This window comes from Pinus tabuliformis, chromosome 7, assembly GCF_031772625.1.
Source record: "Pinus tabuliformis cultivar Carrire ecotype Pingquan chromosome 7, CPIR1, whole genome shotgun sequence".
NCBI classification, from domain to species: Eukaryota; Viridiplantae; Streptophyta; class Pinopsida; order Pinales; family Pinaceae; genus Pinus; species Pinus tabuliformis.
The window spans coordinates 57,244,230-57,260,091 of record NC_142293.1 but is presented as its reverse complement, the minus strand read 5'-3'; the positions used below and the strand labels follow the sequence as shown (position 1 = coordinate 57,260,091).

Here is a 15,862-nt window from a genome sequence, read left to right as displayed (position 1 = left end):
TGCGAAATTTGTTGAATTTTCCTTTCACAATTTTCTCTCAATTTGACTGTTTCTTGGCTTAGCGTGTTCAATAAATCCAAATTCTTCTTATATTTCTGCTTGTTCTCATTTTCCTTCCTTTCAAAACACCCTTTGTAGATTTTAATTGAAATATACAATTGGCCAATTCACTTGTGATTTGTTTTACTTTATCCTCAAGCTCTTTTTCCCTGATTATTGTTGATTGTTGCCATTTTTCCCTCTCTAGTTGTTGCTGCAAATCAGAAACCTACGATTTCAAATTTTGTATCTCCATGTCACATCCCAAATGTGACATAAGTGGGAAACATAGTTATGAGGGAGATTTTTCAGGCATGATGCAAGTTTATATCCTAAGGTTAGGAATTGTCCAATCATGTCCCATTTCAAATTTCATTACCAATAGTGTAATTGGTTTGGCCTGGGAGTACACATTTTTTCTGACTTGATCATTGACAGACTTGGATTTTAGTGAGTAGTATTTATTTTACGATAATGAGTATCATATGTTGTAGAAAATGTTTATATCTTTAGGATGGAATCATCATGGTTTCACTACCAGTTAATTACAGGTCTTGGTGTGCATTTATGTGAGGCATACAATCCCTACCTTTTACCCTATAAAATCAATCCAATTTGGAGCATTCATGCATGACAAAAATATAATGAGTATGAGTTATTGTCCACCAGGGAAAATTTTAAGGATGGAAATTTATTTTAAAGTTTAGAAACCTTGGCGAATCTCACTAGTACATAATATGCAATTTGTAAAATGTTTGGCAATGATTTTGTAAAAGTATTCAAATTTCTAATAATTTTATATAGTTTCTATATAAAAATTTGGTGATTTTTAAGGTAAATCAATTTTATACTATAAAATTTGGGTTTATAGCTTTTAGAAAAAATGGAAATGAACGAATATTTTTTTTGGAAAAAGCATGGAAAATTAGCTCACTTGCGAATATTAACCCCTAAACTTTTCCATGTTGTCCACACAAATTTAATGAGGATGTACTTCATGTTATGTGGGGAGTCATGTTCCCCACACATTTCAAAGGTCTCTAAGGTCATGTATAAATAAGAAGACACTTATAATTTGTAAATCGTAACACATTGGTTACAAGAGGGAGTTCACTCTATTTTACCTTTTTCATTTTCTTTTTTGGAATTATACTATTATTAACGAAGAGTAGCATTCTTGTGGAATTGCTGCTCATGATGATGAAATTTGTTGGTTTATGAGGTACTATGTGTTTTTATGAGATTGGTTTTAAATTGTCATCTTTTAAAATTTGTTTAGCATTGAAATGTTATGTATTTTCTTGAGTTATTGTCATGGCATGTTAGCCCTCATGTGGATCTTAAGTATTGAATGCTAGTGGAAAGGCTTTGGTTGATAGTGAATCACATAAGTTCCTTCATTATATTAAACCCTAGAACTATAGTGACTATTTTCCTATATGTTTAGAATTCCTATTCAGGACCTTTCTAATCGATAAGTGGCAATCAAACCCTAGATCTACTTAGACTTCATTTTCAATCAAGAAATAATAACTAGTCCTATTTGTCTCCATTCTCCTTACCTATTTATCTTCAAACCTTAACTAGCTCATTTGACCTAATATTAAAATTAAAACCCTAAAAATATGTACAATATCAAAAAACCGTAAAATAGACCTGCAAACCCTAGGTGTTATCTCTTTATTTATCCCTTGGACAGATTTAAAACTATTTACTACTAAAATAAGGTCATCCAGCCTTATAGTGTTTTCACCAAGAAACTACAAGTTTCAACTATTAAATTCAAGTTTGCTTTTTCTTATTTTGTCACCTTGTTCCCAAAAATTCTTAGTGTGCATTTATTTGAGGCACAAAAACCTTTCCTTTTACCCTTCGAAATCCATGCAATTCGGAGTATTCTTGAATATAAAAATATAGATGTGAAAAATTAAAAATATTTAATTGTATTAATGTTACTTATAAGTAAAAAAGTACTCTCCAAGTTGAATCACTCAATTTGGCCTTGAAATGAAGGTTGTGAGTGAATTTTTGTGAGGCAGACCAAAATTTTCTTGTTTCACTAAAATGCATGCCAAGGCTTCATTTATTGGCCAATTTGATTGATTCAATTTTTATATTGTTTATTTAATGTTTTCATACACTTTTGCGTTGTTATATCTTTACTGAGACTTCATTTCCAAACAAGAAATAAGAACTAGTACTATTTGTCTCCATTCTCCTTAACTATTTATCTTCAAACCCTAACTAGGTCACTTGACCTAATCTTAAACTTTAAACCATAAAAAAATATGTACAATAGATAAAAACCTAAAATAGATCCTGCAAACCCTAGGTTTTATCTCTTTATCTATCCCTTGGCAACATTTAAACATAATTACTACTAAAATAAGGTCATCCAACCTTACAGTTATAGGGTTTTAACCAAGAAGCTAAAAGTTTCAACTATTCGTATTCAACTTTGATTTTTCGTAGTCCACCCCCTTGTTCCCAAATATTCCTAGTGTGCATTTATTTGAGGCACAGAAACCTTACCTTTTACCATATGAAATACATGCAATTTGAAGTATTCTTAAACAACTGAAATATATATGTGAAAAAATAAAAATATTTAATTGTATCAATGCTACATATGAGTAAAAAAATACTATCCAAGTTGAATAATTCAATTTGGCCTTGAAATGAAGATTGGGAGCACATTTGTGTGAAGCAAGTCAATTTTGACTTGCTTCATAAAAATTCACCCCCAATATTCATTTATTGGCCAATCTAATTGATTTAAATTGAATGTTGTTTATTTAATGATTTTACACACTTTTACATTGTTATGTCCTTACTTTGAGCTTAAATATTCATAATTTAGATTTCATACAACATTCTAAGTTTTTCTTCAACTTGCCCTATGTGAAAGTTGTGTATAAGTGGGAAACATAGTTGTGTAGGATATTTGTTAGAAATGATGTAAGGTTATATCCCAAGGTTAGGAATTTTCCAATCATGTCCCATTTCAAATTTCATTACAAAGAGTGTAATTAGTTTTGCCTAGGAGTGCATATTTGTTTCGACTGTGATCATTGGTAAATATGATCAATTGTTATTTTGACATACTTAGATTTTAGTGTATAAAATTTCCTTTATGAAAATGACTATGTTATTTGCATAAAATGGTTTTTTATTTAGGTTGGAATGACCATTATTGCACAGTCAATTAAGTATAGGTCATAGTGTGAATTTATTTGATGTACACAAACCTTGACTTTAACCCTACGAAATCGATCCAATTTGGCATATTCTTGCACAACAGAAATTTATATGTGAAAAAGTAATGGTAATTATGAGTAAAAAATATTCTCAAAGTTGAATCATTCAATTTGGCCTTGAAATAAGGGCTACATGTGCATTTTTTTGAAATAGGCCAAAATTTCCTTGCTTCACTAAAATGCATGCCCAGACTTCATTTATTCGTCAATTTGATTGATTCAAATTGTAGAATGCTTATTTAATTATTATACACATTTTAGAATTATTATATGTTTACTTTGACCCTTAAATACTCGCGCTTTTATATTTCATATAGCATTCCAAGTTTTGCTTCAACTTCCATTATGTGAAAGTTGTGTATAGGTTTTTCTTCATCTTTCTCTTGGGAAGAAAAGCTGTCCTTGATCAGCAATGGACGGGGTGCAGGCAGCGGCAGCCTGTATTGCACTGGAGAAAACTGGTAGGAGAACGGTAGGTGAAGGTTTTTGCATGCAAAAAACAGAGGCCTGAAGGACACAACAGCTGTAAATCGAGAAGGAATTTACCACAAGGAAAACAGGAATAGGCATTCCCGGACAACGACTCCACAGCCCTCGACAAGCCGACAGTGACCAGTGACTAGCAAAGCAACCATGGTTAACCCAGATGAAGGCATCGATCTAGACCCAGCTATGGAGGATATTCTCTCTGTCTGGGGGAAAGATCCAACGCCTCAGAACGTGGAGCGTTATTTCGGATCGATGGAAGCCCTCGCCTCTCATCCGTTCCGTCTGGAACTTGAAAGATCGATTCTTACTCTTTCTAATACGGCCAAGGAACTGCAAGGGACAGCAGCTGTGCAACAGGGGGGAAAGCTACAGCACCAGATTCAAGGATCGAGCAAGGAAAACCATCAGACAAGCCCGATTAAGCCTCATTTCGGAAGCAAAGGGAATTTGGGGTTTGCAGGACCGATTCCCTCCGGCGGCCTGGAAGCCATTGTTAACCTTGGAGCAAAACTAGGGCAAAGCCCTGTAGGAATAGAGGAAAGATCTGCAGCCATCACAAGGGTTGCAATTGCTAAAAGCAGAATCAGCCCAAAGGAGAATGGGTGGCCGGATCAGGGCTTCGCAGAACACCAGGAATCTAGAGAGGAAGACAGGCGATCAAACCAGGGGGTTCAGGTAATCAATCAATCCTTTCTCGAGTCTTTAAACCTTCCTCAAAATTCCTTGAAGGAGATCTGCCCGGAGGTAAGCCCTATACCCCAGATCTCAGGCCCTAGCTCTCTCAGAGGGCAGCAGGAGAGTGAAGACATAAGAGATGCATCCAGAGGAACAAAAGCCACAGAAGGGCAAAGGAAAAAACAGAGACTGATCAAATCCCAAGGGGTAGAAGGAAATCTGGTGTTGGGAATGGACGTTCAAATCGAAGAAGTGCTGGAGGTCACCGAAAGCACCCTGGTTGGCAGGGTAAGAGGGAAGAAATACTCATCCGACTACATCCAATCATGGGGGAAGCAGATCTGGCAATCAGACCTAATCAGAGACTTCAGGGCTACGTCATTAGCTAAAGGATGGTTCTCGGTCCGTTTCGAAAACAAAGAGGCAGCAGAATGGGTACTGAAGAGGAACTGGTCACTGAGGAACATTCCGGTGCTGTTCAAGAAATGGAGCCCCATGTTCGATGCAGACCATGAAAAAGCTGATGTTTTCCCAGTGTGGGTAAGAGCGCCTGGGTTGCCTTCGTTCCTCTGGGTAGAATCGGTTTTTAAGGCGATCGGGGATAGGTTGGGTACCTACCTGGAGGCGGACATGTCATTCCTGGAAACACACAACAGGGCAATGGCTCGGATCTTGGTAAGCCTTAATCCAAGTGGAGGATTGGCAGAGAAGATCATTCTGCAATACAAGGAATACGTATTTGAACAAATACTGGATTATGAATACTTGCCATTCCGTTGCCACAGATGCCACGAATACGGGCACTTGGCCAAGGAATGTCCCTTAGGAAGACGATGGAGGAGGTTCCAGAGAATGAGGGAGAGGCCGGAAAAGAACTACAGGCGCCCCCAGGCACAGGAAAACAAGGAGATAACAGTCGCTCAGGAAGTCGAATCTATGGATGTAGAACCGCAGCAGGGGAGCCAGGTTCAGAGAGCAGTCTTTCAGGCACCTTCGAAGGTTTCGTCAGAAGACGGACCGGGCTTAAAGGAAACAAAAGAGGTCGCAGATGAGATTCCCCCGAGCTCAACCTCATATCCAGCCGAGGATCCAAAGGATAGGAAATTGAATATAATCCACTCTCCTCTCCCTAACATTGAAAACAAAGATGTATGCATGGACGAAGGCTTAGCTGATGATTTGCACATTAATTCTTCCCCCCCTGGAATTAATGCCAAAAATTTTAAGATGGTCATTGACAATTTGGAAAATTGTGTTGGAACCTTATCAGCCGCTATTCCCTCCCTTGATTCGAATTGTGACGGGTGTTGCCTTGACCCCTCATCTCAGGCCCAGCAACCCCTATGCCCCTATAACCTCCGATCCTCGGTTCACAAACCTGCCTCTATGTCTTCTGTGGGGGGCATCGATCCCTCCTCATCCCAGAGCCAGCCGGGGAAAAAAAGGGGTAGGAAATCCAAGCTCTCTGTGGCCCAAGTTCGGGCTATTTTTGATGTGGCAGATGGGAAGCAACAATCTATTACAGGGGAACTTAGAGCAGTGCAAAGCCCCGTTTCTGCCTTAAAATGATCATAATCTCATGGAACTGTAGGGGTTTAGCCAGCAAACCCAAAAAACTGGCTCTTAGGGAGATAGTTGTGAACTCTAAGGCGGATATTCTCCTTCTTCAGGAGACTCTGGGGAAAGGAGAGGATATTGAATCTTCGCTAAATGCCCTTCTTCCAGGCTGGAGATTTACAGCCACGGATGCTGATGGTCACTCAGGAGGTTTGGCTGTAGGTTTCAGAGAAGGTAAAATTAAGATCTGGAATCAATGGGGAATGAAGCAGGTGATGGGAATAGAGTGTCAGTCTTCTGATTTCGAATTTCCTTTAACTATTCTGAATGTCTACGGGCCATGTCAAGGAAGGATTCCCTTCTGGAACAATTTGATGGAGTCCTCGCTTGTTAAAAATAATTACATGGTGTTGGGAGGAGATCTGAATTTCTCTTTGGGAAGAGCGGAAGCCTGGGGCCCAGCAGCTAGAGAGGACCCGCAATCTGATTTCTTTCTGAATCTTTTAGCTTCCAATAACCTCATAGAAGCAAACCTCATCAAGCTGAAACCAACATGGAGGAACAGAAGAGTCGGAGAAGCTAGGGTGGCGAAGAGATTAGACCGCTTCTTAATCAATGAGGCTCTATCTGCTGCGATTCCTTTATTCAGACAATGGGTAGAAGAAGGGGGTCCTTCGGATCATTTCCCGATATATCTTGAGCTCTCCAAAGTTCCCCCTAAACCCCCTGCCCCTTTCAAATTCAACGCCTCCTGGCTTCAAGACGAATCCTACAATAAACTTTTCAAAGAAATTTGGATACATCCTGCCAGAGGACCTCAAGAGAATAAAGGATTGTTATTCATGGAAAATCTCAAAAGACTAAAAAAGGCAACAATCATATGGGCAAAGGACAGAAAATCAAAGCAGAATGAGGACTTATCAAGGATTAATGAGGAACTCCAAAAGCTGGAAAGCATAGAGGCAGATGGCTATGCATCGCAAGAATCTAAGGAGAAAATCGTAGCCCTGGAGAAGCGCAAGAATCAAATCTTGCTGGCAAAGGAGGAAGAATGGAGACTTAAGAGTAGGGCAATTTGGCTCAAAGCAGGGGATGAGAACACAAGCTTCTTCCATAACTATGCAAAAGGGAGGAAGAGTGCCAATACTATTTGGCACCTCAAGAACGAAGAAGGAAGGGAGGCTAAGACTTTTGAAGCTCTTTCATCCCTTGGAGTGAATCACTTCCAATCTTTATTCAAAAACAATGGTGAGATCACCATTGCGGAAGTCATCCAAACAGCTCAGTGTTTCCACAGATATGTGGAGGAGGAAGAAGCGGATCATCTAATGGACCCAGTCACGAAGGAGGAAGTGGAGAGTGTTATCAAATCTATGGCAAAAGAGAAAAGTCCCGGACCGGATGGCTGGTCAGTAGAGCTATTTCTACACTTCTTTGATCAGATAGGAGAAGAAATCACAGAAGTTGTAGAGGAGTCAAGAACGAAAGGAGAAATTTACAGCCCCTTCAATGCAACCTTCATAGCTCTCATCCCAAAAAAGGAAGCTCCGGAATCCTTCGAGGATTTCAGACCTATCTCCTTATGCAACAGTATTTATAAAATAATTGCAAAAGTGATAGCTCTCAGGATCAAACCAATTCTTTCAAGACATATCTCACCTGAACAATTTGGGTTCCTAAATGGAAGACAAATCCATGAAGCAATTGGTGTGGCACAGGAAGTCCTTCATAGTGTTAAGGTGAAAAATAAGAAGGGAGCAGTAATCAAAATTGACTTATCAAAAGCCTACGACAGGATAAACTGGATATACATCCGTCTGCTTCTAACGCATCTTGGTTTCAAAGTGGACTTCATCAGATGGATCATGGGGTGTGTCACAGATGTAAGCTACGCTATCCTCATCAATGGAGCTGCCACCCCTTTTTTCAAAGGACAGAGAGGACTGAGGCAAGGCTGCCCTCTGTCCCCTTTGTTATTCCTATTAGTGGCTGAAGGGCTAAGCCAGCTGATTCAAAAAAGCAAAAGAGAAGGTAAGATAAAAGGTATAGAGGCAGCGGTAAATTTGTTCATATCTCATCTTCTCTTCGTAGATGATATTCTGGTCTTTACTAATGGTTCCTCAAATGAACTTAAGGAGCTAAAAACCATTTTTGAACTCTTTTTGAAAGCTACTGGAATGCAGATCAACCCCAGGAAATCCCAAATCATTGAGGAAGGACTAACCAGACAAGAAAAGGAACAGTTCAGCTCTTTTTTCCCATATGAAATGTGCAATATGGCTGCCCCGTTTAAGTACTTGGGATTCTGGTTGAAGCCAAATGATTACAGGAAAGAGGACTGGTCTTGGCTAATTGCAAAGATCGAAGCAAGAATCAGCCACTGGAGTTTCAAATGGCTATCCAGAGCAGGGAGATTGACCCTCATAAAATCTGTGTTATTAGCCATCCCAGTCTACTGGGCAGCTTTAACATGGGTTCCAAAAGGAGTTTTGGAGAAAATCAGGAAAATTTGCAGCAGATTTCTGTGGGCAGGTTCAAAAGAAAACATGGTTCTCCCATGGGTAGCCTGGGAGAAAGTGGCGAGACCAAAAGAATGGGGAGGCTGGGGGATAAAAAGCCTGCCTGACTTCAGACTTTCATTGGCAGCCAAATCCGGGTGGCGTCTTATTAAGATGGAAAACCTCTGGACAAGAACGGTTAAAAGGAAATACATAGATCCAACCCCTCTGGAAGAATGGATCAGGAACCCAGTCAAGATCCAAAAGAATACTTCTGCCATATGGAAAGCTACATTGGACTCCTTTAAGGTGATCGAGCAAGGACTAGCTTGGAAGATTGGGAATGGTGAAAAGGTCAAGATCGGGAAGGATCCCTAGGTTGGCTGCAATGGAGACTATGCTCTCTCCCCTGGCCTGATTCAGCAGTTAGAAGATAAAGGTCTCCTTTTTCTAAGCCAAGTGGAGAAACCAGGCTACTCATCCATCTGGGCCCAAGCCTGGAAGAATGGAGAAGACTTGGAGTTGGAGCAAAGATGGTGGAACGAATGGAGAGTTTATACCCAGGAACTCTTCAGATCTAATGTTAGGCTGAGTGACAGACAGGATGAATTAATTTGGGCTCATGCAGACTCTGGGTATTATGCTCCAAAGAACGGCTATAACTTCCTTATGACAAGGAAAGGATGGGGAGAGCCGGAATGGTGGTCGAAACAGCTATGGAAACTCAAGAGCCCTCTAAAGTCAAAAATTCTGTTCTGGTGCATTTTAAGAAGTAAAATTCCTACTTGGGACATTCTGCAGACCAGATTCATGCACGGGCCTGGGAGATGCACCTTATGCAAATCAGAAGTAGAATCCATAACGCATCTTTTTCTAAAGTGCCCAGAAACTCTTAAGATATGGAGCGAGGCAGGAAATCTTCTGGAAAAAAAAACCCGAATGGGAAGGTAACAGTGTGCAAGAAGCTTGGCAGAAGTGGTGGCACTCACATCCCCATGGGAACATGCGCAACCTTCCTCTAATCATCAGCTGGGGAGTTTGGATTGCTAGGAACAAGAGCATCTTCCAGGACAAGGAAACCCCGTAGTCATCATAGCCACTCAGAGTACTGCCATCTTTTCCAGTATTCCCGAACCTAAGGTAGTCCACTCCCAAAGGAATGTTCCAGAAGTGCAGTTAGCTGAAGGAATCCCACGGGCTTTTTTCGACGGGGCATCCCAAAACAATATAGCAGGAGCAGGCCTAGTCATCCAAGAAACTCCATTGCACATTCTTAAAGCCTCTGTGGGACTAGGAACAAGCTCAAATAATCTTGCAGAACTGCTTGCTCTAAAACTCCTCATATGCTGGCTCATCCAAAGGCACACCCTCACAATTCAAATTTTCGGTGATTCCCAAAATGTGATCAGATGGGTAAATGGTCAAAGTTCATGCAGAAATCAGGTCTTAAAACAAATCTTGGGAGAAATACAGAGACTTAAATCTTTTTTTAACAGTTTCTCACTATGTCATATTTACAGGGAAAGGAATGACACAGTGGATAAACTCTCTAAAGACGGTCTTCAGCAGATTTTAGGCAGCTGGAAAATAGAAGAAGATGAGCAAGGCGAAATCAGAAGGTCGGATCAACTGCCTTATAACCAATTCCTCTGATTCTGTGGCAGAAACTTTTGTTTCTTTTTCTCATATACATTTTAAAATTTCTACAGCTCCGGTTGTTCGGATTTTATTATCTCTCGGCTATGGTGGCGGATCGCTTTTTCCTCTGCGCTGTGGAGACACGTTTCTGAAGGCATTCTTTTTGATAAGTGCATTGTTGCAGTTTCAGTTTTCAGTCGTAAAGGATTTTAATGCAGGGAAATTCAAAGACAGTCCCAGCACCTTAAAGAAATATGCTCTGGCATAAGGCAGTAATTTTTGTTAATCAGCTATGATAGTCACTCTGGATGACAAGTGATGCTCCGGCATTTGCAGTGTAAACTTTTTATAAACTCAATAAAAAGTTTCGTTTTTTTCCTTTGGAAAAAAGAAAAGCTGTCCTTTTAATTTAGAGCTATAGTTCCAACTCTTCACATTAATTGTCAATCCAGGTAGGTTTTATTATTGCAAGGCTATTACAAAAAATATATGCAAGGGAAAACGATGACTAGTGATAATTAATCTCAAACTCAATCATTGTAATCACACTCTCAACAACTCAACACTCTAATTGTTACACTCTCAAAATTTTCTCACAATCTCAAGAAATAAACACACAATGTAGAATACAACCAATATATCACTCTGTCACTCTTATTAAAAAAAAAAGAGCACTCCTGGAAACCCTTCTATCAAAAAATGTAGAAACATACATTCAAATGAAATGAAAACACCATCAAACCATAATAGGAATTAAATAACTTTCACACTAATAAAGGTACCGGTCCGAGACCTATGTTGTTACACAATATAGAGGTTAGAATTTTGCAATCATTAAAGAATTAGAACTAGTAATAATAATAGTAACAACAATCACACATGAATTATTACTTAGAGGAAATAAATCAAACAATTACATTACCTTCCTAACTAGTAATCCCGGCTAAGAAGGAGGGGGCTTCCTTCCTAGCAGGGGTTGGTACACTACACAACACACAAGATAGTCAATAGAAAGGTATGGCACCACCAATGATTGATACTGCATTAATGAAACATAAAATATTACAATGTTGGTGTTCTCTCCCTCTATCATTGTCTATCTATTTCTATATGTCTATCTCGTGCTGGTAAAGAGTACACCTCTTTATAATTTCATATTGCAATGATAATATCATCATTAGAATCTCTAAATTTTCATGTGATCTAATTTTAGAATACACATTAACTATTTGATAACAATTTCCAAGGTTGGGACAAAGTTGTAACAACTTTTCCAAATTAAAATAATTATTAATAGAAAATCCTAATTGTTTCAATTGCGTTGTCCATAAACTTCTCCTTTGACAATCAAACTATCTTCTGACCAGATACTTTCGAAATTTATCTTCATAACTAATTAAAGGAGGTAAGTGCGTCCAATTTATTTTTGTCAAACCTACCATGTGTTTCTTCAAATCTTCAATGTTGCCCTTCAATTTTTCTTCTATACCATTTATGTCATTCTTCAAACCATCCATCTTAGCTTCGGTTACTTTTTGTGAGAGCGAAATTTGTTGCACTTGGTCTCGTAATTTTGATATATCATGTTGCATTTCTTCCTCTTCTTCATGTGTCATAGTAGATATTTCGAGTTTCTTACTATGTGTTTCCATTTTCTTTCTTCAGGTCCTCAATTAATGATAATTATGCTTCACAATGCCCTTTGAGTCACTTCAAATACTTTCTCAAACAAAACTTATGCAAATTAAAAATAAAAACTACAAATATTTTTTTTTTTTACTTTGTAGGAGATTGATATCGAGTCTGATGTATCTATGTAATTTTAGATCTCCAGGGTCTAAAATTGTGTCCTATGGTATCCCTCTGAGTCCTCTTTCCAACCCCACAAGTCTGATCGAGATTGGATTCTCCAAGAAAGAGTTATGCCCAATCTCCCACAATGACCTGATTATATATTGGTTCAGTAGAGTAAACTTGTTCAAAGTACCATGTGTCACAGTTTCGACCTTCGGCCTTGAAAACGATACCCAACTAACATTTTATGAAATTTGAATCTAATGCTCAGAGAAACACTTATGACGATTTTCCCAAGGTCACTTGTTTGAGATCGAATTATGGAGTCTGTACAAAATGTAACTTCCTTGGATCATATCCCCGAAAATATAGCGAGAAAAGATCTAAAATTTTTACAAGAGGTTCACCAAGATTTCGGCTCAATCAGGTTTTAATTTAAGCTTCTTAAGCTTCATATAAAAAATCTTATAGCAAAAATTCCACGATGACTTGTTTGAAGTAGTGAAACCCTAGAATCCAAAGCTTTGTTACCAAATGTTATGCAACCAACTCACAAAATAGAATAAGAGATAGATCAACAAATTCAAAATTAGCCTCTTAGAGGGGGAAGCCTCCTTTAAATTACACAAATGAATAATTCTTGGATGATTCAAATGACAAAACCTCCTTTCTATATATATGAGTCTAAGGGGTCACAATATAATCAACACCGATATTACAATAATAATGTAAGGGCACAACAATAATAGTAAGGGGCTACAATGACAATAATAATAGGGGAATACACTAGTATTATAGGGACCTAACACACTGTTATTTATGGATGGATTTTTTAAGTATAATTGTTGAAGGATATATTGGAATAAAGTAAAAGAAGATCTACATTAAAAGTAATTATCAGAATTTCCTAAATATTGTGCTGACCCTAATTGCACGAAGAAAATCAACAAAAGAAAATATCTAGTTGGCATCTCTTTGGTTGGGATACGCAACTAAAGTATGGTGGGAGACAAAAATTCAAAAAAGTAGTAAGCATACTGGCAAACTCCTTTCATCATGGTTTGATTTTATTTCTGCATTAAGAGGAAAATTTTACCCATTGGGTTACAAGAAAAAATCCATGATGGAGTCGAAAAACTTAAGGCAGGGTAAAGGTTGGAATATCTAAAGTTTTACAAAAGATTTTAGAAAGAAGGCATTGGCATTAAATTTTCCTTTAGACTCACCAAAAAATTTGATGAAATACATTGGCACTTTACATAGTTATCTTCTTCACTCATTTTGTTTTTTTATCCCACTAATCTAGATGAAGCTAGTGTGAAAGAAATTCATATTGAAAACAAGGGAAAGCATGAAAAAAATATCATGCAAAGAAGTGTTGTCAAGGTTAATCCTGTCTGTGGACACAGACGATCCCTCTCACCCAATGAGCGAGTCTAGCAACTGAAGTGACAATCAACTAGACATCTTCCTAGATTACAATTGAAAATAAGAACGAAAGAGATGGCATACCTCGTTCTAATGTTATTCCGATATCCTTTGTTCAGGACCCTGAACCACTTGTATCACGGACTTGTTCCTACTTCTCTCAGTGTTTATGTACCTGCACAAGTGATCAAGACACAACAAGGAAATCCAAAACGAATAGCAAATCAAATAGCAACCTGCTTAACTGATCAAGGAATGTCAAGATAAATGATATATGAACATATGAATTTTGGGAAGATGAACCAATAGTTGTGTACTATTAGAAAATAAAGGGAAGCTTACAACCAAAGCCTTGATGTTGATAGGATTTCCTTGTATGGTAATGTTGTGGGGAAAAGTATCCAACACGGAATGACCCTATCCCACTCTAAGGGTGATAGTTCCTTAGCAACAGCTGAAGCAAAGCTATCTAAAGTTACTTCTTTATGACATGCAAGAGATGAAAGGAAGGGATCCACTTACCGATGTCTTGCGCAAATGGTCGATCCAATCTCCTCTATTTGCCGCTCGCTCCCAGCTCCGAGTCTTCTCACGGGCCCAGCTACACGAGATCCTGCGAACAAGACAAGAAAAGGAAACTACAAGAAGCATGCATTCATAATTGATTCAAGGATTAGCATAAATCAAATACGCAAGTAAGACAATACACCATTGAAACACATGCGAATAGAAGAACCTCAAATGCTTTATTAATATAAGGAAGTAAGGTTCAAGCGGTGATACAACCGTGAGAGGTCCAATCCAGCATCACCTTCCCGACGGAAAGAAATCTCCTCTTCACCTCCCTCAAGCAATCACCCAATACTCTCAACTGTAAACCAACAGCAATTCTTTGCACAAAATTCCTGCCTTCTAGATCCCATGGGATGAGATCCTTATATAGAGTTTTGGAGTGAAGATAAGTCAGCTTGATGTGTGACTTGTTGTCCTCTTCAACTCCAGTTGTTCTTCAGTCCTTGAGTCCACTCGGAGTTTCTACCTTCCACTTGGAGTTTTAGAACCTCTTTACTCATCATTAGGCGAATCTTCTGATCCAAGTGTCATTTTGGAAGCTTCCTGGGCACTGGCACATTGAGAAAAGATTCCTCCACATGTCAAAGTACGCCCAGCGCAGGTAGCCTTTGTTGCACTTGCTATGCAGCGCATGTACACCATAGAGCTTTTGACATTCAGCGCAGATGCTTAGTGGATCAGCTGCTTTGATCCAAAATTGACCTGTTTTTGAGTGTTTTTCAGTGGAGAACTGATCTGAAGTGCTGTGGTTTGCTGACCTTGTTCCTCTAGGGGTAGGAACAACATGTTTAGGGACTTTGGATCCCTCAGATTATTGACATTTCATGCTCCATGCTGTAAGGCACAAAAATGTCTATAACAGTTGCCCCCTAAAGTATGAGGTCGTTTATCGGGTGAAATGCTTTATTAGGAGGATCCGAAGTTCATTCAATCGTCGAGAGGTGACCTGTAACAAAATACAATACAATACATTATCTTTTCATACTTTCTTTTCATGATCTAGCTGATGCGGGCATTTCCCATGCTCAGCTTTATAAATACATTTGTTGTACATAAACAGACGATCGTCTGATAATAGACTGATAATTCTCTGCTTTTAATTATCATCCTTTTAGTAGGATGATCATCTGCTGCACATGTCTATGTTTTTATCTCCTGAATATATATCGCAGCTCGGATGGATAAAACTAGATCCGGGGTCTTCAAACTTGTCCGATCTTCACTCTAGTACAAGTCGATCCATGTGAGAATTTCTTGAAGTCGAACATGGAAAGACATCGCTTGATTACCAGTCAATAATGTAAACTGTTAAAAAGTGCGAGAGGAATCACCGATAATGATGATGACCCTCAAGGTACTGCAGCACAATTCACGTGGCGTGAATATAGGATCTAACGTCGAACACCACGCAAAGTCTCCCGGTCGAAGGTCATTAATGTATACCTATCGCCGGAAGTGAGAAACTTGCCATTGAGGCATGCAAGCTTCAAAGTACTGAGGGGGTGTTCCTAGATCAACTTCTTGGATAGTGAGTTGATGTCGACAAGAAGTGATCCGTCAAAGGAGGGCCTTAATGAATCCCATATCAGTGACACGGAACGGAGCTAGTGATGATGGTGAAAACGATCTGTGAAATATGATTCAGGGTGGCGGTCATGGAAGGACGAAAGATGATGTATGGTAGTGGATGGGACCCGGTTGACACTTTCTGAATGACATCTCCTGAACATATAACGACACTGATGTGATGGATCGGTAGCATTACCCCATGTATGGATGGTATGGCGAGACCATGGTGAAGGGACCGGTGAATGATAATAACCCAACGCGATATTTACGGAGGCAAAAGTGTCATGTTCAAGAGCGACTTACTACCATTAAGCTTTGAGGTTCTTCCCAATTTTTCCCCAGTCA

At 39.0% G+C, this 15,862-nt stretch overlaps 1 protein-coding gene across 1 annotated transcript; it reads left to right on the top strand.

Annotated features, from left to right (window-relative positions):
• Positions 1 to 6,025: 6,025 nt before the first annotated feature.
• On the top strand, positions 6,026 to 8,893 carry LOC149245178 (uncharacterized). Its single transcript, XM_089437548.1, has 3 exons — positions 6,026 to 7,082; positions 7,299 to 7,425; positions 7,609 to 8,893. The coding sequence occupies exons 1-3, from the start codon at positions 6,026 to 6,028 to the stop codon at positions 8,891 to 8,893; spliced, it is 2,469 nt and encodes an 822-aa protein (XP_089293674.1).
• The last annotated feature ends 6,969 nt before the right edge of the window (positions 8,894 to 15,862 follow it).

What these genes read in the sequence shown, in the direction of transcription:
- LOC149245178 (XM_089437548.1), top strand. Translation starts at nt 6,026, where the DNA reads ATGATCATAATCTCATGGAACTGTAGGGGTTTAGCCAGCAAACCCAAA. An exon ending in GGAAGAATGGAGACTTAAGA is followed by an intron (nt 7,083 to 7,298) that starts GTAGGGCAATTT and finishes TCATCCAAACAG; the next exon opens with CTCAGTGTTTCCACAGATAT. An exon ending in AGTCCCGGACCGGATGGCTG is followed by an intron (nt 7,426 to 7,608) that starts GTCAGTAGAGCT and finishes CTTATGCAACAG; the next exon opens with TATTTATAAAATAATTGCAA.